General features: G+C 35.5%; 1 protein-coding gene across 3 annotated transcripts in view; it reads left to right on the top strand.

Moving 5' to 3' along the window:
- Positions 1-24,127, top strand: part of FCHSD2 (FCH and double SH3 domains 2) — a 299,906-nt gene that overhangs the window by 43,739 nt on the left and 232,040 nt on the right. For all 3 annotated transcript variants that reach the window (XM_081240865.1, XM_081240864.1, XM_081240866.1), the window contains exon 3: positions 759-804. In XM_081240865.1, the coding sequence (XP_081096991.1) occupies positions 759-804 (46 nt within the window). The remainder of the gene's footprint in view (positions 1-758; positions 805-24,127) is intronic.

Below are 24,127 nucleotides of genomic sequence, written 5' to 3'. Positions count from 1 at the left end.
GCGGGCTTCAGTAGTTGTGGCACGTGGGCTCAGTAGTTGTCTGCCAATCATTTAAAAGATGAATACCAATATCATAAATGTTAAAATGTGAAAAGTATTTACTGTAGAATCTGTGAAATATAATACATGTGTGGAAAGGGTGCTCTTATTATCTCATAACATGTGGTGGCCTTGTACTTTGTTTTGTGACTCTTGTAAAAGAATGGAATGAAGGAAATGATTTGACTATTTCATGTTGAGAAGCTGATCAAATTTTGATTTTTCACCTTGTTTTCTATAGTCCCTCTATGTGTATTATTTATATTCAGGAAACATTTTTATTACCTACTATGCACTAGCCATTGTGATAACAGTAGCTAACACACATACGCACACACACACACACACATCTGTCTTTTACTCTGTGCTGGTCACTATTTTGAGCACTTTATATATTGTCATTAACTAAATTTTACACTATCCCTATGAGGTAGATACTATTTCTATATCCATTTTACCAAGAAGGAAACTGAGGCACAGAGAAGTCAAGTGACTTGACCAAGGTCATACAGCTAGTAAGTGGTGGAGCTAGGATTTGAATGTGGATTGTCTTAACTCCAGGGTCTGTGGTGTCAGCAGTATTCTTAGGCACATAAGGTGAATGACATATTGTGCCTTCCCTCAACACAGCTTACCAAGCAGTATGTGAGGGTGTATTGATAACTTTACATAAAATTATTGTTATATGTTTGGTAACGAATTTTTATTTGTGTTTTTAGGACATTCAGTCAGAAGAAGGCTGCTATTGAAAGAGAGTATGCACAGGTAAGCTTGGAAGTGGAGGTCCCCATCCTAGAGTACCTCTTCTTTGGCTTAAGGGCAGATATGGTTGTTGGAGATAAGTGTTGGCATCCCTGTATGCTCCTTTTCTTATTTTTGGTTCTCTCACTTTGATCCTCCTTTTACTCCATTTGAATCTTCAAATGAAGAGCTAATTTGCTTCTTACTACAAAGAATGTTGTGAACATTCTGGGAGAAGCTAATAGTCACAATATTTGTAAAGTATTTGCAAGTATAAGTGATGGTGAATACATTTTACAAGTATATATATTCATTCTCCCTTATATATCCCATACTCTGCATTTTTATGAAAGGTTAATTATTTTTGTTCAATCAGGTATTTATTTCTCATTAGATCCCTGCTGATAGAGAATGGCGTGCTTTCAGTTGATGATACGGTGCTATTTATAGGGAAATTTAAGCATTTATTTTATTTTTAAAAAAATATTTATTTATTTATTCATTCATTCATTCTGCACCGGGTCTTAGTTACGGCATGCGGGATCTTTGTTGCAGTATGCGGGCTCTTAGTTGCAGCATGCGGACTTCTTAGTTGTGACATGCGCACTTCTTAGTTGCAGCATGTGGACTCTTGGTTGTGGCATGTGGACTTCTTGGTTGCAGCATGCAGACTTCTTAGTTACGGCATGTGAACTCTCTGTTGTGGCAGGCATGAGGGGTCTAGTTCCCCGACCAGGGATCGAACCTGGGCCCCCTGCATTGGGACCGTGGAGTCTTACCCACTGGACCACCGGGGAAGTCCCATAAGCACTTATTTTAATTAGAATCTTATTTGCTCTCAGACAGCTAAATGTGCCAAGGAAAAATTATGTTGATATATCATTTTGTGAGTATGTAAGAATTAATAAGTATCCATCCTTATACAAAAACAGTTTAACATAATTTGGAAATTTTGGCCCTTGTAAGCAATTACTTTCCATGTGGAGTAGAATTCTAAAATTGATCCCCCCCAAAAAAAATCATAAAAGTAGTATTTGTTACAAAATTTAAAAATACAGGAGAGCACTAGAAGGAAAAATTAACACCCAGGAAATGCTGTACATGATAACCCCTGTTATCAGCGTAATTTGTGTTGTTGCTGCTGCTATTGTTATTATCAATATAAATAATAAAATTGGGGAAGATTTTATTTGTACTTTGTTAGATCTTGATTTTAGTTTTATTCTGATTTCTTTGTAGTTTACCAGGTAGCTGTCTGCCTTTATTTTATTTTATAGTCTTAGAAAAGGAATTATCTATTTTTGAAAACTTAGATAGACTCAGTAATTCATTAATTCAGCTGTTAGTTATTGAGTGCTTATTATATATCAGGTGCTTTACATAATGAATAGCATTAGTTCTAACGTTACTGCTGGACCTTTATTCTTTGCATATATAATAGATACTAGTAATGATAGCTAATATTGATTTAATCCCTACATTGTACCAGGCACTTTGCTGATAATTTTATATATATTATCTGGTTTAATTCTCTCCATAAACCTTTAAAATAGGGAGTTACTATGCTGTTTACAGGTATGTTTTCATGTAGTCCCTTTATAGATATGCTTCCATTGGGATCAGAGTATATCATATGCTTTTAAAATTTAATACAGGGAATTCCCTGGTGGTCCAGTGGTTAGGACTCTGTGCTTTCACTGCTGAGGGCCTGGGTTCGATCCCTGGTCGGGGAGCTAAGATCCCAAAAGCCGCGTGGCCAAAAAAAAAAAACAACAACTTCTTTTTAATACAAAGTGAAAATTTTTGCATGATACATTCTTCTGTAACATATTGTAAAGTTTTAATAATCAAATAAATAGGACTGGTTCATGATTAAAAATATAAAATAGTACATTAAATTGTATGAAAAGTAGCAGTCCTCTGATGTAATGCCAGTCTTTTTCCTCAGAGAAAAGATTAAAAATGGATCCTGTTTTGGTTCTTCTGGTGATCTTTTCCGTATCTTTAAATAATGTGCATAATTGATTCTTGATTTATCAACTCTAGACATTATTGCTTGATTACTACTTAATTAAATGAGAAATTAGCTTCTTAAGCCATTCCTTTCCAGCCTACTCTTTCCAATATAATTTGTCACTATTTTAGTGCCTTTGCTACTTTTCTTCTTTTTTTTTTAAAGGGAACTTTATTTTTCTTCTTTATTTCTTCCTTCCTTCCTTGGCTGCGTGGGGTCTTCCTTGCTGCGCGGGCCTTCATTAGTTGCGGTGAGTGGGGGCTACTCTTCCTTGCAGTATGCGGGCTTCTCATTGTGGTGGCTTCTCTTGTTGTGGAGCATGGGCTCTAGGCGCACGGGCTTCAGTAGTTGTGACACGAGGGCTTTGGTAGTTGTGACTTGAGGGCTCTAGAGCGCAGGCTCAGTAGTTATGGCACACAGGCTTAGTTGCTCCGTGTCAGGTGGGATCTTCCGGACCAGGGCTCGAACCCGTGTCCCCTGCATTGGCAGGCGGATTCTTAACCACTGCACTACCAGGGCAGCCCAGCTACTTTTCTAACTCTAAATCATCTACTTAGACTTCTATCTCTTCTGTTAAACACACACACACATATGTTACATGTATAGATAGATGTATTTATGTGTATATATGTATACACACAATGCAGTTGAATTATATTTTACAAAGCAGTCAGATTTACTCTTGAAAAATTTCTTTAAATGTCTGTCAGGTAAATTATATCTGGTTGTGTTTATATAATTCTATATAATAATGTATGCAAACTGTATAAGGTAGCTAATAGTAGATATTTCAAAATTTCATATTCATAAAGTAAAGTATTTCTTTGTCTCTCTGCTTTGGACAGTTGAGTACATTTATGGAGAGCCAGTTTGCTGACTCTTCTTGTTATTTGTCATATTTGCCTTTTAGATGATATTTTTCAGTGTTTTCCCAGTTAATTTTTCAATTTATTTATTTTCTTTTTAATTTATTTTATTTATTTATTATTTTTGGCTGCATTGGGTCTTTGTTGCTGCGCGCGGGCTTTCTCTAGTTGCGGCAAGTGGGGGCTGCTCTGCGTTGCAGTGCGTGGGCTTCTCATTGCAGTGGCTTCTCTTGTTGCGGAGCATGAGCTCTAGGCACGCGGGCTTCAGTAGTTGTGGCTTGTGGGCTTCAGTAGTTGTGGCTCATGGGCTCTAGAGCGCAGGCTCCGTAGTTGTGGTGCATGGGCTTAGTTGTGGCGCATGGGCTTAGTTGCTCTGTGGCATGTGGGATCTTCCCGGATCAGGGATCAAACCCGTGTTCCCTGCATTAACAGGCGGATTCTTAACCACTGTGCCACCAGGGAAGCCCCTGAATAACTTTTAGATTCAGAGCCATTAATTTCCTTGTTTTTCCACACTGTATTACCTCTCTACCACTTAGTGCATTAGAAAGCAGCATTTCTTGACAGAGTCTCCCAGTATTTCCTCCAGGAATTTTTCCTCTTTGCTGATACCACTCTCTTAAGTTTTCATGCAGAAAAGTTTCTTGATCTTAGCAGATGGTGTCAATGGAAGGTTTTCTGACAATGATAATATAGTACTTAAATGTTGGAAATGTGAGGAGTTCATTGTTTCCTCAAGCCACCAAATTCTGTTGTATCCTGACAGCAGTTAAGGGATGTTGTCAATGGTTACATGCATCCTGATTTCAGAGATCTTAAAATGTTAAAAAAATATATATTTTATTAATAGAATTGATGAGATATGTTCTTTTTCCCCCCAGGCTCTGTAGAGATTTCATTGTTTGAAAAAAAGTTGAAACTTGTAGGGGGGGCATTAAAGAAAGTATACTCCTAATGGCTTCTTTCTTTCGTAGACTGAGGAATGTGTTGCAAAGTAAAATATTCATAATATTTTATATGTATATATATATCTATAATGTAATATATCCATATTGAGCTTTTTTTTTGGTATGAGAAAAGATATCTAATTGCCTTTTTTGTATTTATTGCCGTAGCCACTAACTACATATTTTTCAATTTATGGACAAGAAGTGGGATACTAATTCAAGGAAAGGCGTTTTCAGTCTGAAATACAACAAATTAATGATAATGGGAAGATTACTTGACTTCTCTGACCTTTTTTTCCCTTCATTTTTGAACGGAGAATGATAACCATTCTTTCTGCCCTTCTTCTCAGCTAGTTCTGGAGACCAGATGCACTGGTCTCCAGAAATGAAGACTTCCCAGTCTATGTTTACACGTATAAAAAATATGAAAATAGCTCCCAATCTATGTTTACACGTATAAGATGGTCCTTTGTGTTCTTATTGTGATAGTTTTCCTTTTTTTTTTGCAAATTGTTGTAACCTAGCTTTGCTAGATAATGGATTTCCATATTAGAAAGGGAGTGATGAATTAATTATGGGAACTTTTGCATATAATATTAGATAATCCAAGTCCCATTTTTCTGGGAAAGGGTATAAGGTAAGGTAGTTGCAGGACCTTCTTCCGTTTGGAAAAGCACTGTAAAAACTCTGCCAATACGAGAACGTTTACTGTTTCATTAGGGTAACTACTTAACCTTTTTATTATGCCAGGTTTTTTTTCAGCTGTCTTTTTTTTTTTTTTTTTGGCTGCGTTGGGTCTTTATTGCTGTGCGCAGGCTTTCTCTAGTTGTGGTAAGCGGGGGATACTCTTCATTGTGGTGCAAGGCCTTCTCACTGTGGTGGCTTCTCTTGTTGAGGAGCACAGGCTCTAGATGAGTGGGCTTCAGTAGCTGCAGCACATGGGCTCAGTAGTTGTGGCTTGCGAGCTCTAGAGCGCAGGCTTTGTAGTTGTGGTGCATGGGCTTAGTTGCTCCGTGGCATGTGGGATCTTCCCAGACCAGGGCTCGAACCCTTGTCCCCTGCATTGGGAGGCAGATTCTTAACCACTGCGCCACCACAGAAGCCCAAGCTGTCTTTAAAAGTCTTTGTAAAAGCTTACAACCACAGCTCAGATTTTGTACTAGAAATTCATGCAATAGGATCCACTTTATGGAAATTTTCTTTATAACCCAAGTTATCTAGAATGTATCTATAATAAGAATCAATAACAGTTATTACCTTAAGCCATAGAGGTTTACAAAGTGAAATTTCCATATGTTAGCCAGCTTTAGGTTTTGTAATTTTTACTGAATTGAATTGAAATGTGAAGAGAAATTTTGCCCTAATGACATTTCCTCTTTTTATTTGAAAAAAACTTCAAATCTGTGGAAAAGTTGACAGAATAATATACTGAAGAATGGTCAGTTTCCTCTATATTAACCAATTATTAACATTTTGCCCCATTTACATTATGTAGCTACACTTTTTTTCTAAGCTGGACAGTTTGAAAGTAAGTTATAGCTATCATGAGACTTTTCATCCACTTACTTTACTTTGCATCTTCTGAGAACAAGATCATTTTCCAAAGTAACTAATGTCATTATCATATCCAAGATAATGAATAATAATTCTATAATATCATTTAATATGTAGTTTGTATTCACATTTCCTCATTTATTCCCAAAATGTCTTTTATAGCTGTTTTTCCAAGATCCAGTTAAGGTTTACACATTGAGTTTGGTGTCTCTTGATTTTATTTAGAATATTTCTTTCACCTTTTTTGTTTTTCATGACACTGACTTTTTGAAAAATCTGGTCATTTTTCTTTTTTAAAAAATTACATTATTATTGACTGTATTCCCCAACTGTACATTTCATGCCCATGACTCATTTATTTTGTAACTGGAAATTTGCACCGTTTAATTTCTCTCACCTATTTTACTCATCTGGTCATTTGTCTTGTAGGAAGTTTTGTCGAATTGTCCAGGTTTTTTCTTCATGATTAGATCTAGGTTAAATTTTTAGCAAAAATACTACATAGGTGATGTTGGACCTAATAAGACTTTATGGTTTGTTTTGGCGAGTCTGATAGATTAGAACATATCACCGATATTGCCATTTTCAAGCCTGATTGAATCTTTAACAGTGATACTAGATTTTTATCATTTATCAGTTTTCAAAATTATCTCGAGCCATTTCTGTTTTATTGTTTTTTTGCTATATCACGTTTTGCTGGTGCTCTAAAAAAAATGAAGATTCGTTACATTAAAAGTATTTGGCGAGGCATAATTAAAGAAAAATTAAACATTTGAGAATTTGGTTTAATTTTAACTTATACATTTTAGTTTAAGTTATTAAAGTTTTTAAAATGTCAAAGCCTGTATATTCTTAACTTACATTTATACACATTTAAAAATCAACTGAAAATCAGAACATTTGTCATTATTGTGGGAATTTCCTTCAGAGAGTCTGCTGGTTGTTAAATTGAAAGTATGTGAAACATTTATGTTACCAACTGTCTAATGGATAATGTTTGATAATGACACTAGTATAAGCTTCCTTTTTGGGACGTTCCATAGTTTTGGCTATTATTTGTTGTTGGTACATCATCTAAATAGTCAAGACTATTTAAATAGCTTTAAAAGAAATGGAATCACAATTAATGTGAACAGCTGCTTTGAATTTTTAATTTCCTCTATCAATTTTACCAATTTTAAAAGTCTTTAAAAAAATAGTAGTTGTGTTTTGGTTAATTTTTGGTATCTAATATTAATATTTAATATTCTTTGAAGTATTTTAATATTTTGGTTCATCTCTGTCAGGAGCTTAATCGTGTGAATATTGATGTTTCCTTAGTTAGACCATAAGATGAATAGAATCTATACTCTAGCAGGACTTACTCCACTTAATTTTTTTATAAAAGTATTATTTTAAAGTTAGTTTATTTTAAGATATACCACGTTTCATGTGTTGAGAAAATATTTTGAGCACTCTTCTAGGTACTGTGGATATAGTACTGTCCAAAAAAGAAGAAAAAAAGGTTCTAGCACTTACAGGACTTATATTCTATGGTTGTATATTGTCTTCCAATTAAATATATTAAATTCTTTCTCTTCAGGGAATTCCATGGCGGTTCAGTGGTTAGGACTCTGCACTTTCACTGCCGAGTGCCTGGGTTCGATTCCTGGTTGGGGAACTAAAATCCCATAAGACGCACAGCACGGCCAAAAACATAATAATAAAATTAAAGAATAAAAAATTTTAAAAAATAAGTTAAAAATTCTTTCTCCTGAAAGCCACTGATGTGGCATTATAGTCAACTGAAAAGAATGACCTTTATAGAATTAGTACTTGTGGTATATGTTGTCATCCTCTACACAAAGAATTGATGGGCCAAAAAGGTTGAGTATTATTTGTGAGATTTAGAGATCATACAGATGAGCTGTCCCAATAAAAAAAATATCATAAAGGAAAAGAATTTAAGTGGGATTGATCAGATGACAGCAACTTGAAGAATAGTACCTCAAGTACATGCACACTAAACTTGTAATACATTTTTAGGGAGATGTTAGAAGAAAGAAAGAAAATAATACTATGTATCCCTATTTACACTTGAAGGGATTTGAGCCCTGAACTTTTTCAAGTTTCTTGGTACTTTCCGTTTCCTACAAGAGTATTAATGTTTTATGTATTAATATTTATTAATGGTTTGTGAAATTCCAAAAATAATAGATAATAGATGTATTATTCAAAAATAATAGATGTATTGCATATCTATTTATACAAACAGCAAATGAATCTCTGAAAACACAGAAGCCATATGAGTCACTAAACAACATTAAGTATTAGTGTAAAATTTAGTCTGGCTTTTGACTGTAGTTAGCTAACCACTGAGGTATTGGTAAAATCATTTGCAGTACTCAAACTGAGATTGCTAAAGGCAAGTTCTGTGTATTAATATACTTACTGTAGTCCTTGGCAGAATGCTGCTAGTGAAGGAAGGATACAAAAGGTTACTGTGGCTGGAGAGAAAGAGCAGGAAAAGATTGTGGACTTTAAGGGTGGCTCCTTGTCTGAGGACAAACACAGAGCAAACACAGGCACCCTGTCAAAAAGCCTGTGGTTATCACCAGAGTCCCACCTCAAGTGCAACTTTTTGCTATTTTTATTCTTTTAAGAAATAAATTTATGAAGAGTTAGGAATACTACCCAAGAAGTTAGTGTTGTGTATATGTGGCAGAGTTATTTTTTGGTAAATTTCATCAGCATAAAAGTTTAAAATGTAACTTATTTTAGCTGTGTACACCTAGCTTTCTGGCCATTGCTATTAAAGAAGCATTGGTAAAATTATTTGAAATGGTGGACTGTATACTTGGAGTTTTCTATTTTGCCTGTCTTGTCTTGTAAAACAATAAGGATAACTATCTTGAGAGAAAGTTGAGGGTTGTTTTCTGTGTTCATGTTGATACTTATGTTTTTAAATTATTTTATTTTATTTTTGAGCTCCTTAGCTTGCACCAATGGTTAGAAATAAATTTTGGGAGAAAAGCAGTCTGATTTTTTTCCTCAAAATACTTGATATACATAGTTTGATTTTTAAAGTTTTAAAAACTGTTGGAAGAAGCACTGGTGGGTTTGAGTAAATGTTAGTATTCTTGGGCATGTAGATTTGCTAGTTTTGTCTTCTTTTTTGAAACTTTGTTATACTTAGTTTTATTATCTTGCTTGTTATTTGGCTCTGCTCCCATATATAATTGAGGAATTATATGCAAAATATACTTTTTAAAATTTATTTTTTATTTTTTTTTGTTGAAGTACAGTTGATTTACAATATTGTATTAGTTTCAGGTATACATACAACATAGTGATTCAGTGTTTTGCATATTATGTTCCATTATAGGTTATTACAAGATATTAGGTATAATTCCCTGTGCTGTACAGTAAATCATTGTTGCTTCTCTATTTTATGTATAGTAGTTTGTATCTGTTAATTTCATACCCCTAATTTGTTCCTCCTTCCTTTCCTCTTCCCTTTGGTAACCACAAGTTTGTTTTCTATATCTGTGAGTCTTTCTGTTTTGCATATACATCTATTTCTATTATTTTTTAGATTCTACATATAATTGATATCATATAGTATGTGTCTTTCTCTAAGACAAATTTCACTAAGCATTATATTCTTTAGTTATGTCCACATTGCTGCAAATGGCAGTATTTCATTCTTTTTTATGGCTGAGTTAATATTCCACTGTGTGTGTGTGTGTGTATCTCACATCTTCTTAACCCAGTTGTCTGTTGATGGGCACTTGGGTTGCTTCCATGTCATCATGGCTGTTGTAAATAGTGCTGCTATGAACACTGGGATGCATGTATCTTTTCGAATTAGTGTTTTCCTTTTTTCCTGATACAGACCCAAGAGTGGAATTGTTGGATCATGTGGTAGTTCTATTTTTAGTTCTTTAAGGAACCTCCATACTGTTTTCCATAGTGGCTGCAGCAATTTACATTCCCACCAACAGTGTAGAAGGGTTCTCATTTCTCCACATTCTCTCTAACATTTGTTATTTGTAGACTTTTAACGATAGCCATTCTAAGTGTGAGGCAATACCTCATTGTGTTTTTGATTTGCATTTCTCTAATAGTTAGCAATGTTGAGCATTTTTTCATGTGCCTGTTAGCTATTTGTATGTCTGCTTAGGAAAAATGTCTATTCAAGTCTTTTGCTCATTTTTTGATTGGGTTGTTTGTTTTTTTGATATTGAGTTATGTGAGCTTTTTTTTTTTTTTTTTTTTTTTTTTTGCGGTACGCGGGCCTCTCACTGCTGTGGCCTCTCCCGTTGCGGAGCACAGGCTCTGGATGCGCAGGCTCAGCAGCCATGGCTCACGGGCCCAGCCGCTCCGAGGCATGTGGGATCTTCCCGGACCAGGGCACGAACCCGTGTCCCCTGTATCGGCAGGCGGACTCTCAACCACTGTGCCACCAGGGAAGCCCTGTGAGCTGTTTTTATATTTTGGATGTTAACCACTCATCAGTTGCATCATTTGGAAATATTTTTTCCCATTCAGTAGGTTGTCTTTTTGTTTTGTACGTGGTTTCCTTTGCTGTGCAGAAGCTATTATGTTTAATTAGGTCCTATTTGTTTTTGCTTTTATTTCTTTTGTCAGGCGTTATTTCTTCAAATATTCTCTCTGCCCTTTTCTCTCTTCTCCTTCTGGGATTCCTACAATGCATAATTAGTCTGCTTGATAGTATCACACACTTTCCTTAGGCTCTGCTTGCTTTTGTTCAATCCTTTTTCCTTTCTCGTCCTCAGACTTGACAGTTTTCATTGTCCTGTCTTCAAGTTCACTGATTCTTCTGCCTGCCCAAATTTGCCATTGAATCCCTTCAGTGAAATTTTCATTTCAGTTATTGCACTTTACAGCTATAAAAATTGTTTGGTTTCTTTTTTAGATTTTTCCATTTCTTTATTGATATTTCCATTTTGTTCACATATTGTTTTCTTGACTTTCTCCACATCTTCCTATAGTTCTTTGAGCATCCTTAAAGTCTTTGTGTAGTTTGTCTGCCATAAGTTTTTTTTCAGGGACAGTGTCAGTTGATTTATATTTTTTCCTCTGAATGAGCCATACTTTCTTGTGTCTTTGTATGCCCTGTGATCTTTTTTTTTTTTTTTTTTTTTTTGCGGTACGTGGGCCTCTCACTGTTGTGGCCTCTCCCGTTGCGGAGCACAGGCTCCGGATGCGCAGGCTCAGCGGCCATGGCTCACGGGCCCAGCCGCTCCGCGGCATGTGGGATCTTCCTGGACCAGGGCACGAACCCATGTCCCCTGCATCGTCAGGCAGACTCTCAACCACTGTGCCACCAGGGAAGCCCCCTGTGATCTTTTTTGTTGTTGTTGTTGAATGCTAGATATTTGAATCTAATAATGTGGTAACTCTGGAAATCAGATTCTCCCCTTTCCGAAGGGTTTGGTGTTTTCTGTTGTTTTTGCTTTTTGATTGTTATAGTTTGTCTCTGTGCCAAATATCAGCCTGAGGTATAAACTTAAGTCCTTCTCAGGTTTTTTCTGAGCCTTTCTCTGTACATGCATGGTCACTTTCTAATTTTCCCTTTATATGTAGTAATTTTTGAATTTTCTAGTCTTTAGTGTCTGGCTCTTTAAAGGGAAAAAGTGAAAAATGACAGGAGGGAAAAGGGTGCTAGTCCTTTAAATTCCCTCAAAATCACTTCATCTGGAGGTGGAGGTGCTTTCAGCAGTGGGGGATGGGGTAGGTTACTTAAACAAGAATGGCTGCCTGCCTCTTTGTCTGCATCTCTATGATCAGAAGTGGCAATCAGCAGTCAGAACAGAGATCACTGATATTTAGAGTACAGTGTCTTTTTTGCCCATCCTGGTTCTTGCAAGTTATGTGCAAGGTGCTTCAGGAACATGTAACACAAGCTGAGCTGCCTGCCATGTGCCAGGAGTAAAGGATGGATAGATGCTACTGTGTGAAGAATTGAAATTGACTGGAAAAAACCCTGCAATTTACCCATCCACATCTTCCACTGGAAGTTGCTAACCTTCAAGGTCTTCAGAGTTCCAAAATAGTTACAGCAGATAGATTCTACCAGAGCAGTTGTTGTGTAGGTAGGGAGACTGATTCCTGGTGCTTCCTACTCCATCATTTTTCCAGAATCCTCCTCCCATTGTCTTCTTTTTAACCTAGAGTCTAATGTGCTTCTGACTTCAACCCTGATCATAGCATCGCTTTCTGGTCCAGGGAGATGATTACCTCATTTTGATGCCCATCTTTGTCTTATTGGTTTTCTCCTTTAATTTTTTAATTTCTCATTTGTATATATTTTGAGTGGGGTGGGCAAACATTGCATCAGAGCATGAATTTATTGTATGATCTTCACTTAAAGTCTTTTTTTAAAAAATACATTTATTTTACTTATTTATTTTTGGCTGCATTGGGTCTTCGTTGCTGGGCGTGGGCTTTCCTAGTTGCAGAGAGCGGGGGCTACTCTTCACTGCAGTGTGCAGGCTTCTCATTGTGGTAACTTCTCTTGTTGTGGTGCTAGCATGGGCTCTAGGCACATGGGCTTCAGTAGTTGTGGCTCGTGGGCTCTAGAGCGCAGGATCAGTAGTTGTGGCACACAAACTTAGTTGCTACGTGGCATATGGGATCTTCCCTGACCAGGGCTTGAACTCGTGTCCCTTGCATTGGCAGGCGGATTCTTAACCACTGCGACACCAGGGAAGCCCTAAAGTCTTTCTTAGATAGTATTTATGGCTCCCTTTGACTCTGGCATTGTATGGTATATTGTTGCCCATTTCTCCTGGAAAACTTTCTGACTGGAATGTATTCCCTCATTGCCTTTGAGTAGGAGCACAGGAAAAACAAAACAGTGCTATCCTGGGTATTTTTCCACACCCTTGGTATTAGAAAGATCAGGATGTCTCAAAATAAATCATGAGTTCTTGGGATTTTATGTTTGAATTTACTAGTGACAGAGATTAGTAAGAAATGTGCACAAATTAAGACATGAATAGTGCCTCAGCTTCCTGAACCGCTAGATTTGGTATAATTAGATTTTGGGTTAAAAGTCTCCCTTGTACATGTATTATTTTCCTTGAGGTTTAACTTTAACTAGTGATTACATTTGCATTCATTTAATGAATTTATCAAAAAATTATTAACTCCTTTTTCAGTAATACAGACACAGAGGTTAGAGCTAGGCTTTGAGTGGCATTATATTTGATCAGGGTATATTCCACCTAGTTTTTTAAAAAAAACCTTTTAGTAAGGATAGTGGGTATACCAGGACAATATACAATTTGCTTTGCTTGTTAAAATAGGAATATTTTTTAAGCTTTTTTTCTTTCTTTCTTTTGGCTGTGTTGGGTCTTTGTTGCTGCGTTTTATTTATTTATTTTTGGCTTCATTGGGTCTTCGTTGCTGCATGTGGGCTTTCTCTAGTTGTGGCCAGTGGGGGCTACTCTTCGTTGTGGTGTGTGGGCTTCTCATTGCAGTGGCTTCTCTTGTTGTGGAGCAGGGCTCTAGGCACGTGGGCTCAGTAGTTGTGGTGCACGGGCTTAGTTGCTCCACGGCATGTGGGATCTTCCCGGACTAGGGCTCGAACCCGTGTCCCCTGCATTGGCAGGCGGATTCCCAACCACTGTGCCACCAGGGAAGTCCCAGGAATATTTTTTGATGCTATCATAAATGAGACTGTTTTCTTGATTTCCTCTTTGTATAGAGTGTTGGTATAAAGAAGCACAACTGTTTTTTGTATGTTGATTTTTATATTCTGCAACTTTACTAAATTCATTTATTCTGATGGTTTTTTTAAAATAGTCTTTAGGGTTTTCTGCATATGAAATTATGTATTTGTAAACAGAGATAATTTTACTTTTTCCTTCTGATTAGGATGCCTTTTATTTATTCTTGTCTGATTGCTCTTGCTAGTACTTTCAGCACTATGTTGAATAGAAATGGCAAGGGTGGGCACCTCATGTATTGTAAGTTGTGTATATAACTTTTTATTATGTTTTGTACTAGTGGTCTTAAAGTCAAGAATCTAGTCAGTTTGATTTTTAGGCGATTGAGGGGCAGATTGTGATGACATCCAGTTATACCAGTGTTACATCTGAGATTGTCCATTTTAAACTGAATATTGGTATATGTAGTATACTACGTAATGCCTGATTTTTAGAGCCCTTTATGCAGTAATAACCTCAGGTCTTAAGGACAATTTGCTATGGCATAAGCCTGACAGGTTTTATGACATTAGAAAAAAATGTTGCAAAACTTTTAAAGAATGCAGAATTGGCAGTCCTGGTGGCTCAGTGCCTCATGCCCCTCTTAGCTCACTGAAAGGCTGAGGGATTCTCATTCCTGGTATAGCTGTGGGGGTGCAGTACATTATTTGGGAAGCTCTGATTTAAAGCTAGTAGAGAGACATGGAATGGATTCTCCTTCAGAGCCTCCAAAAAGGAACCAAGCCTGCTGACACCTTTATTTCAGACTTCTAGTCACCAGAACTGTGGAAGAATACGTTTCTCTTGTTTTAAGCCACCTAGTTTGTGGTACTTTGTTACAGCAGCCCTGGGAAATGGATACAGTAACCAACTATAATTTTCCTATTCAAATATTAATTTGAGCCTCTTGATGTAGCTACATGTATAAATATGATTGAAAAGAGGATCTTCTCCCTCCTAAGTTATGATAACCATAGTTTTTGGAGTACTAAGTATATGTTAGACATAATTATTTTATTTAAATTCTTATAATAAACACTGTAAGATACTGGCTATTATACCTACTTTTAAAATAAAGACACCGAGGCTCAGAAAGGGCACCCCTCACACAGTCTGAATGTTGGTGTCTGACCAAAGCCTGTGTTTTCTTTCCTCTCTCACTGTTTCTGTATGTACTTACAGAGGTCAGTTTCTGTTGGTGTTTATAGATTTTCTTGTGTAACTCACAATTTACTTTTTTATAATCTAGACAAATAAAAAATGATGGTCTCTTAAATGTACCAACCTTTTCCAAAAGTTCTGAGTTCTGTATAATTTTAGTATTTGTTTGAATTTCTTATTTTCAGCCAGGGGCCAGAGTATAGAACCAATTTATTTCATTCTATTATATCATTCTGTTCCTTTGGGATCATTGAATAGCTAAAACCAGTAGGTACCAAAAATTTCTCATGGGAGGTTCAGGAACCTTAGAGTTATGTCTAGAGAATCAGAATGATTAGATATCCATTCTTGTTTATTAATAGCTTTAAACAGATCATTCAGAACAAATAGTTAGTAGTCGATTTTTATTTAAGAGAGCCCCCCAAATGTAAGGACTGCCAGTAAAGACTAACGTAATTGAAAGGGTATCATCTATCCCATTTATGATGACTGGTCATAGAGAAAATCAAACCTATTATCTATCTTCAGTGGAAGGAGATGACATAGTCCTGAACATGATGGTTTTGTGCTCATGTTTGATTACAGATAATTTTGGGGAGAGGTTGTGACATTGCCGAATAAATATTGAAACACTGCAGGGATCAAGTGCATACTTGACAGTGCAGGGATCAAATGCATACTTGTGCAGCTTCTCCATTCAATCCCTTTTCTAAACAGTATTTATTAATAGTGTAGTTCGACTAACACTGAGGACCTACCATGTGGCAGGTGCTGTTAGGTGGTGAGGATATCATTAATAAAATTAGAATATTCCCTTTTCAGATAAAAGTTTTTTATATTGGTAATGGGAAGTAACATTTTAATTGGTCTGGGGGAAGATAAAATAAAAACTATTTCTGGGCTTCTCTGGTGGTGCAGTGGTTAAGAATCCACCTGCCAGTGCAGGGGACAGGGGTTTCGAGCCCTGGTCCGGGAAGATCCCACATGCCACGGAACAACTAAGCCCCTGCGCCACAACTACTGAGCCTGTGCTCTGGAGCCCACGAGCCACAACTACTGAAGCTGGCATGCTTAGAGCCCATGCTCCACAACAAGAGAAGCCACCGCAATGAGAAGCCCGTGCAGTGCAACAAAGAGTAGCCCTGACTCGCCACAACTAGAGAAAGCCTGCGTGCAGCAATGAAGATCTAACGCAGCCAAAAATAATAAATAAATTAAAAAAAGACTATTTGCAAATATGTTATAAAGTAGAATTTTAAAAAATGGTATATATAGCTAGATAATTTATTTGATGTTATACATAGTTTAAGCTTTAGAACTAAAGAGGGGGCATGCCTTCTAGGATATTGTAAAACCTGAAAAAAGAGAAGCAGTCTCTGCAAAATGAAATATTTTTATTCATTTGTAGTTATTAATAGGAATAATATAGCATTGGTTACTTTTTTTTAACATCTTTATTGGAGTATAATTGCTTACAATGGTGTGTTAGTTTCTGTTGTATAACAAAGTGAATCAGCTATACGTATACATATATCCCCATATTCCCTCCCTCTGGCATCTCCCTCCCACCCTCCCTATCCCACCCCTCTAAGTGGTCACAGATCATCAAGCTGATCTCCCTGTGCTATGCGGTTGCTTCCCACTAGCTAGCTATTTTACATTTGGTAGTGTATATATGTCCCTGCCACTCTGTTGCTTCGTCCCAGCTTACCCTTCCCCCTCCCCGTGTCCTCCAGTCCATTCTCTACGTCTGCGTCTTTATTCCTGACCTGCCCCTAGGTTCTTCAGAGCACTGGTTACTTTGTGATGGAATTTAATTGCTGTGTTGTTACATTCCTCTTAAAAGTAAAAAGGACATGGTTGCTGTCTTTGAGTAAGTCTTAGTCTAATGGAGAAATAGACCCATAAACAAATGAAACTAGCTCACCTAGTTTTGCGAAGGGGAATCATTATTCAATCGTCAAATAAATGCATATCTAATGCTCCTCAGTAGAGCACTGCTTCATAGTATTGCTCACGTGAGAGAAGCTTCAGCACTTTAAATCATCAGGTGAGTTCGAGTTTGGGATTCATATCTGAAATCACTTTTTATCTTTCCTTTCAATGTGCATGTTATGTCATTTACAATCAGCAATTACATAGGTCTGTTGTTCGTTGTATCTGAGCATCAGTTTTTCTGTAGTAGGGCTGCCTTTCTCTTTGATGCACTCTCTACAACCTGCAGAGTGACTTTTGAATAAGCAGTATAGCCTATGTTTTAAATCAGCTGGTCCCAAAGAATTTACAAATTGGGTAAAACGCCATCCAAGCTTTTAATGTGATGTATGGGAAAAAATAATGAACAGAAATTTAATGTTATAAACTGCCATTACTCTAGCATAAATAATTGCTCTTTCTAATTCTCTAAGTTGGTTTGCTTTACGGATTTTCTGAGAAAGCAGGAGGTGATCTAATGCTTTTACTTTAAAAGAGGGAACCGTAACACTGTCCAGGAAGCATTCCATGATAGCACTCACACCTCACTTCCCCACGTATAGAGTCCTTAAATACAGGATTATATTTCCCTTGTGATTTATTTCTAGCACTTAGTACAATATCTGGCACATTATACATGCTTAAATAACATCCAATGCATGAAGAATGCTTTTTTCATGTGTGCTGTGTTAGAAATTACAATTCAGAGTAAGAATCAATAAAATGTTATTCTTAAGCTGAGAAAGTGGTATTAGTAGAGGGAAATAGAAACATGTCTTTTGACTAATAATTGAGAGCTACAAGTGGCTCATGTGGTATAAATTACTGCTTTATATTCTCAGAAATTAATCATTTAACGAAGTTTACATTTAAATAGTTTGCAAAAACTTTATTTCTCATAGTAGGATTAAACTTTTACATCCATTTAATGACACTTACCTTTGATTTTTAGAGTATTATATGTATGTAATTTAGCAGAGTTATATATATAATTTAGCAGTATTATATATGTATAATTTAGCAGAATTATACTCTTGGTCTTCATGCACTAATAAATGTAAACTAAACATTGATTCAAGGAGTATTCGTTTTTAGTGAACTGCTGTTAATGTTATTAACTGTTATTTTAATGAACAGTTATTAGTTCAAATAATTTTTTTAGTGACTTAAACATTAGAACTTGGTGAATTTTTGCATATGAGCAAGTGGTTTCTTAAATCAGTTTTTCAGGGTAGCTGCAAAGATAAGTAAAACTTGATTCTTATCCTCAAAGGATTTATAATCATGTAGGATAAAACAGATATGTAAATGAGTATAGTATAAGGCAAAATCAAGTGGTTTCCAAATCACAGTTGTATTCAGCAAGATTATAAGCAGAAACAATACATACTAGTAGTGAATGATGAGAGAAGACTGTGGATAAGGCATTCACTGTCAATTACTGTTGGAATAAGATACTCCAGTTCTTAAAGTGAGGTTCCCTTTGTCCTGTTTGGCTCAGTTCTTAAGAACTAGGGCCTATTTTCAGTGTTTTTAGATTTTGTGAACTAGAAATCTTGACTATTTGCTAAAAATGGGTCTCTGGAAGATAAGAATTTTCCAAATGAAGAGTATAGCCTGATGGTTAAGAATATGGTTTGAATTCCCCCTCTGTCACTTATTAGCTGTATAACCTTGGGCGGTTTACTTAACCACTCAGTGCTTCAGTTTACTGATCTATAAAATAGTATGATGATGATAATAATAATAATAATAATAATACCATGTAGGGTGGTCATTTGTCTTTATTTCTTATTAGAGTATGCTTTCTCAGGGATAGACACTTCATAGCAGAATAAATGGCTGGAGAGTCTGAGATAAACAAGACACTGTCGATGTGCGTGCATGCTCACGCATAGACTAAGACTCCAGTTGTAGTGCAGTGAGATTAGAACTATACTGAAAATAAGAGCAGGGAAACTGAGAGTTTTAGAGTAGGTTTTTAATCTGGGATTTTTAATCTATTGCGGGTTTCAATCAGGGAAAGAGCAACCGTTTCTTTGCTTTTTTTTTTCTTTTTTAGACAACATTGACTTTTACGTTTGGAACAGTTCTGGAATTCTGAGGATTCTAAAAGCCTGGATGTTAGTTACCTAATTACCTTCTCTGATTTTTAAAATATTTTCTCTGACTCCTTAAAAATGCAAAAAAAAGTGCAAAATTAATGAGACCCCCCTTCTTCTATTTAATTTTCCATTATTCTCTGTGTGCTGTTAACGAATTCTCTATTTCTGTGTTTTCAATTCAAATCATTTAATCTGTACATGTGAATAAAATTGGGGTCATTTCAAATCTTTCTTTGTAGCCAAGTATATTGTAGTCACTAAAGTTTTCAACTAATATACTGAAAGGATGTTAAAATGTTAATATGCTTTACATTGGTCCCTTTTATTATTAATACATCTAAACATACAGCAAAGTTGAAAGAGTATAACAGTTAATACCCATATACCCACCACCTACATTCTACCATTAACATTTAGTATACTTGCTTTATCACATATCCATCCATATTGTGATCATTGTATCATTCAGTATTCCATTTTATTTTTGGTGTGTTTCAAAGTAAATTGCAGACATCAGGACACTTCCCTCTAAATACCTCAATTGTGCTTTGTTTTTGAAAGATCTATTTTTTTCCCTTTTTTGTTTTGTTCAGAGTTGATGTTTTAATACTTTTTATTTTCTATTTATATGCTTTATTTTAATTTTGGACTGAACTCTCTGCAGTTAATTCTGTTACTAAGACTTCTCATTATTAATGCTCAAAATTAGATTTGCTTTTTTTTTTGGTTTGGATTTTTTGTAGTCAATTTTCTTAAATATTTTTGGCTTATATAATTATAGCATTTTTACCCTATAGTTTCCAATACTTTAGGATATGATTGGCCATACAAGTTTTGAAGATAAGTTCTCCATACCATTAGACATTAAAAGCATTTCTTGTTTTTAAACTATGTAGAAGATCTCAACTAGCTTATGAACTGTTTTTAGCCAAGAATTGTATATCATCTTTCCTTATGGCTTGTAACTTCTTGAAAGGAAGAACTCAAATATTCGTTGATATATTGACTCTATGATATCAGTGCTCAAGATATTCTGGGCACTGTTGTTCTAAAGTTGAAAGGTTAAAAACAAATCCTAACTTATATTTTTCAGCAACTTTCAAGAATTATATTCATTATATATGTGGTGTATATTATAATGGAATTCAAAAAATCATAATAGGAAATTATTCAAGAGGTATGTAATAGTGAGGCATTGTTCTCAGAATAACAGGATATCCTTCTATTTTATAGACTTTGCATTTCCAGCCTATAGAAGAATATAATGACCTACTCTGGGCATAACTTTTTACAAAAATAATTTTATTATTTTAAAATAATTGAACCTTGGACATTGAATTGGATAACTATTATAGATTAACTTGTTAGTTTAGAATTGGATTCCAAGTAACATATAAAATCCAAAGCACGTCAAACTAAAATGATCTTTTCTACTGTTTTCGTTGTTGCTTCTTGAAACCTATATAGGATATCATTTTTTGAAAGTGTTCAAAGTGCAGTTAGATAAAAATTATAACAGAAGAAGGTCATTTTCCCCTCTGATCCACACACAAATGCACTCCTGTAGTTGGAACTCTTGTTTGTTTGGCTTGAAGATTCTTTTGGGTCTTTCAGATTTAGTGCTTATTCTTCTGTCTGGATCAGATAAATCAAAATCAGACATGCAAATCAGAGTTTTAGGATACCAAGAGACAGACACCATGTAGAGGGGTTTTACATGCCCTTCATTCTCTGTCAGTGGTGATGCCTAAGTAGTATCTAAACTTAATTATTCTGGCCCTGTGTCTGCAGGTAGGAATGTTTAATCATCTTAATGGTCCTGAGCTCCAGTAATGTCTTTGCTTATTGATTGATTGGGGCAGAAAAATAGAGAAGCCTTCTTAACATTATGTTCAGCCATCTAGAGCAAGGGTTGGCAAATTTTTTTTTTTTTCCAAAAGACCAGAGAGTAAATATTTTAGGCTTTGAGGGCCATATGCTCTCTGCCACAATTGCCCAATTTTGCTGTTATAGAGTGAGAGTAGCTGTAGATGGTTGGTAAACAAATACATGTGATTGTGTTCCAAGCTTTATTTAGAAAAACAGCAGGTTGTAATTTGCCAGCCTGTGCGATATCGCTGTGCTTCTTGAACTACCTGTTGTGAGGATTTTTTTTCTTTAATAATTTGTGCATGGACACTTTTGTAAAGTACAATAAAAGTAAATTACTAGGAAAACAAAATTTATTTTTTAATGATAACTTATTCATTTTAATAGTCTTTTTTTTTTTTTTAAATCTTTTGGCCGCACCACATGGCATGAAGGATATTAGTTCCCCGAACAGGAGCTGCACCTGTGCCCCCTGCATGGGCAGCGTGGAGTCTTAACCCCTGGACCACCAGGGAAGTCCCTGGAAAATGAAATTTAAAAAGACAAAATATAAGCTTAAAAATTTTAGATTAAACAGATAATTACATTTCAATAAGTATAATTAAAACAGTTGTACGTGTGGAAAAAGAAAAGAATTAGAAATACTATAAATGTTGTTACTGGAAAGTATCTTCTAGACTATTAATATAGAGTTGCTATAAACAGTCGTAATTTTTTTGTCATTCTACAGTTCTACTAACAAAACAAAAAGTTGAGTGGAATTGCAACCCATTTATTAAATGTCTATATACACTCTAACAAACATTGTATATATCAATAAAATTTTTACTATGTCAAATAAATTTGCTTCTTGCTGTTAATTTATCTAATCTAGGTTGGATTGACAACAGTGCTACTCAAAAGACATAATGCATATCTAAACTATTCCTATATTTTATTTTAACAACATTCAGTGTAGAGAAACCAGACTCACAGAAGTGTGTTGATGAGAATGGGAGAAGAGATTTAAAAGAAATTTCAGCTAACTCAGGATATTCATTTCTAACTTTTTTTCTAAGATGAAGCAAATGGTTTATTTAGAGAATACATTTTTCATTAGTAGTCAGTTCCAACAATTTGTCCTGTAGAGTTATAGTTAAATTTAAATTCTATCTCAATTATAGAAATGGATTCTGGAGTCATAAATGTCCTGTATATGGATCTTCTTTTGATGGGAAAAGAAGATTGAAAATGTTTCATCAAATTTGTAAGGTGTGTTCAAACTTTAAATGACACAATAGACCAAATAGACTTAATTGATACTTATAGCACATACTACCCGAAAGTGGCAGAATACACTTTCTTCTCGAGTGCTCATAGAACGTTCTCCAGGATAGATTACATCTTGGGTCACAAATCAAGCCTTGGTAAATTTAAGAAAATTGAAATCGTAGCAAACATCTTTTCCGTCCACAGCGCTATGAGATTAGAAATAAATTACAGGAAAAAAACTGTAAAAGAAATACAAACACATGGAGGCTAAACAATACTAAATAACCAAGGGATCCCTGAAGAAATTAAAGAGGAAATCAAAAAATACCTAGAAACAAATGACAATGAAAACACGATGGACCAAAACCTATGGGATGCAGCAAAAGCAGTTCTAGGAGGGAAGTTTATAGCAATACAATCCTACCTCAAGAAACAAGAAACATCTAAAATAAACAACTTAACCTTACACCTAAAGCAACTAGAGAAAGAAGAACAAACAAAACCCAAAGTTAGTAGAAGGAAAGAAATCATAAAGATCAGAGCAGAAATAAATGATATAGAAATGAAGCAAACAGTAGCAAAAATCAGTAAAACTACAAGCTGGTTCTTTGAGAAAATAAAAAAATTGATAAACCTTTAGCCAGACTCATCAAGAAAAAAAGGGAGAGGACTCAAATCAGTAAAATTAGAAATGGAAAAGGAGAAATTGCAGCTGACACCATAGAAACACAAAGGATCATAAGAGAGTACTAAAAGCAACTATATGCTAATAAAATGGACAACCTGGATGAAATGGACAAATTCTTAGAAAAGTACAGCCTTCCAAAACTGAACCAAGAAGAAATAGAAAATATGAACAGATCAGGCACAAGTAATGAAATTGAAACTGTGATTAAAACTCTTCCAACAAACAAAAGTCCAGGACCAGATGGCTTTACAGGTGAATTCTATCAAACATTTAGAGAAGAGCTAACACCAGTCCTTCTCAAACTCTTCCAAAAAATTGCAGAGGATGGAACACTCCCAAACTCTTTCCACACGAGGCTACCATCACCCTGATACCCAAACCAGACAAAGATATCACAAAAAAAGAAAACTACAGGCCAATATCACTGATGAACATAGACGCAAAAATCCTCAACAAAATACCAGCAAACAGAATGCAACAACACATTAAAAGGATCATATACCATGATCAAGTGGGATTTATCTCAGGGATGCAAAGATTCTTCTGTATATGCAAATCAATCAATGTGATACACTGTATTAACAAATTGAAGGATAAAAACCATATGACAATCTCAATAGATGCAGAAAATGCTTCTGACAAAATTCAACACCCAGTTATGATAAAAACTCTCCAGAAAGTGGGCACAGAGGGAATCTACCTCAACATAATAAAGCCCATATATGACAAAACCAGAGCAAACATTATTCCCAATAGTGAAAAATTGAAAGCATTTCCTCTAAGATCGGGAACAAGACAAGGGTGTCCACTCTCGCCACTATTATTCAACATAGTTTTGGAAGTCCTAGCCATGACAATCAGAGAAGAAAAAGAAATAAAAGGAATACAAACTGGAAAAGAAGAAAAACTGTCACTGTTTGCAGATGACATGATACTATACATAGAAAATCCTAAAGATACCACCAGAAAACTACTAGAGCTAATCAATGAATTTGGTAAAGTTGCAGAATACAAAATTAATTCACAGAAATCTCTTGCATTCCTATACACTAACAGCAAAAGGGCAGAAAGAGAAATCAAGGAAACAATTGCATTTACCATTGCAACAAAAAGAATAAAATACCTAGGAATAAACCTACCTAAGAAGGCAAAAGACCTGTACTCAGAAAACATATAAAACACTGATGAAAGAAATCAAAGATG

The sequence above is a fragment of the Mesoplodon bidens genome (genome assembly GCF_964165515.1).
Source record: "Mesoplodon bidens genome assembly, chromosome: 7".
Taxonomy (NCBI): domain Eukaryota; kingdom Metazoa; phylum Chordata; class Mammalia; order Artiodactyla; family Ziphiidae; genus Mesoplodon; species Mesoplodon bidens.
This window is presented reverse-complemented; position numbering and strand designations above follow the sequence as displayed.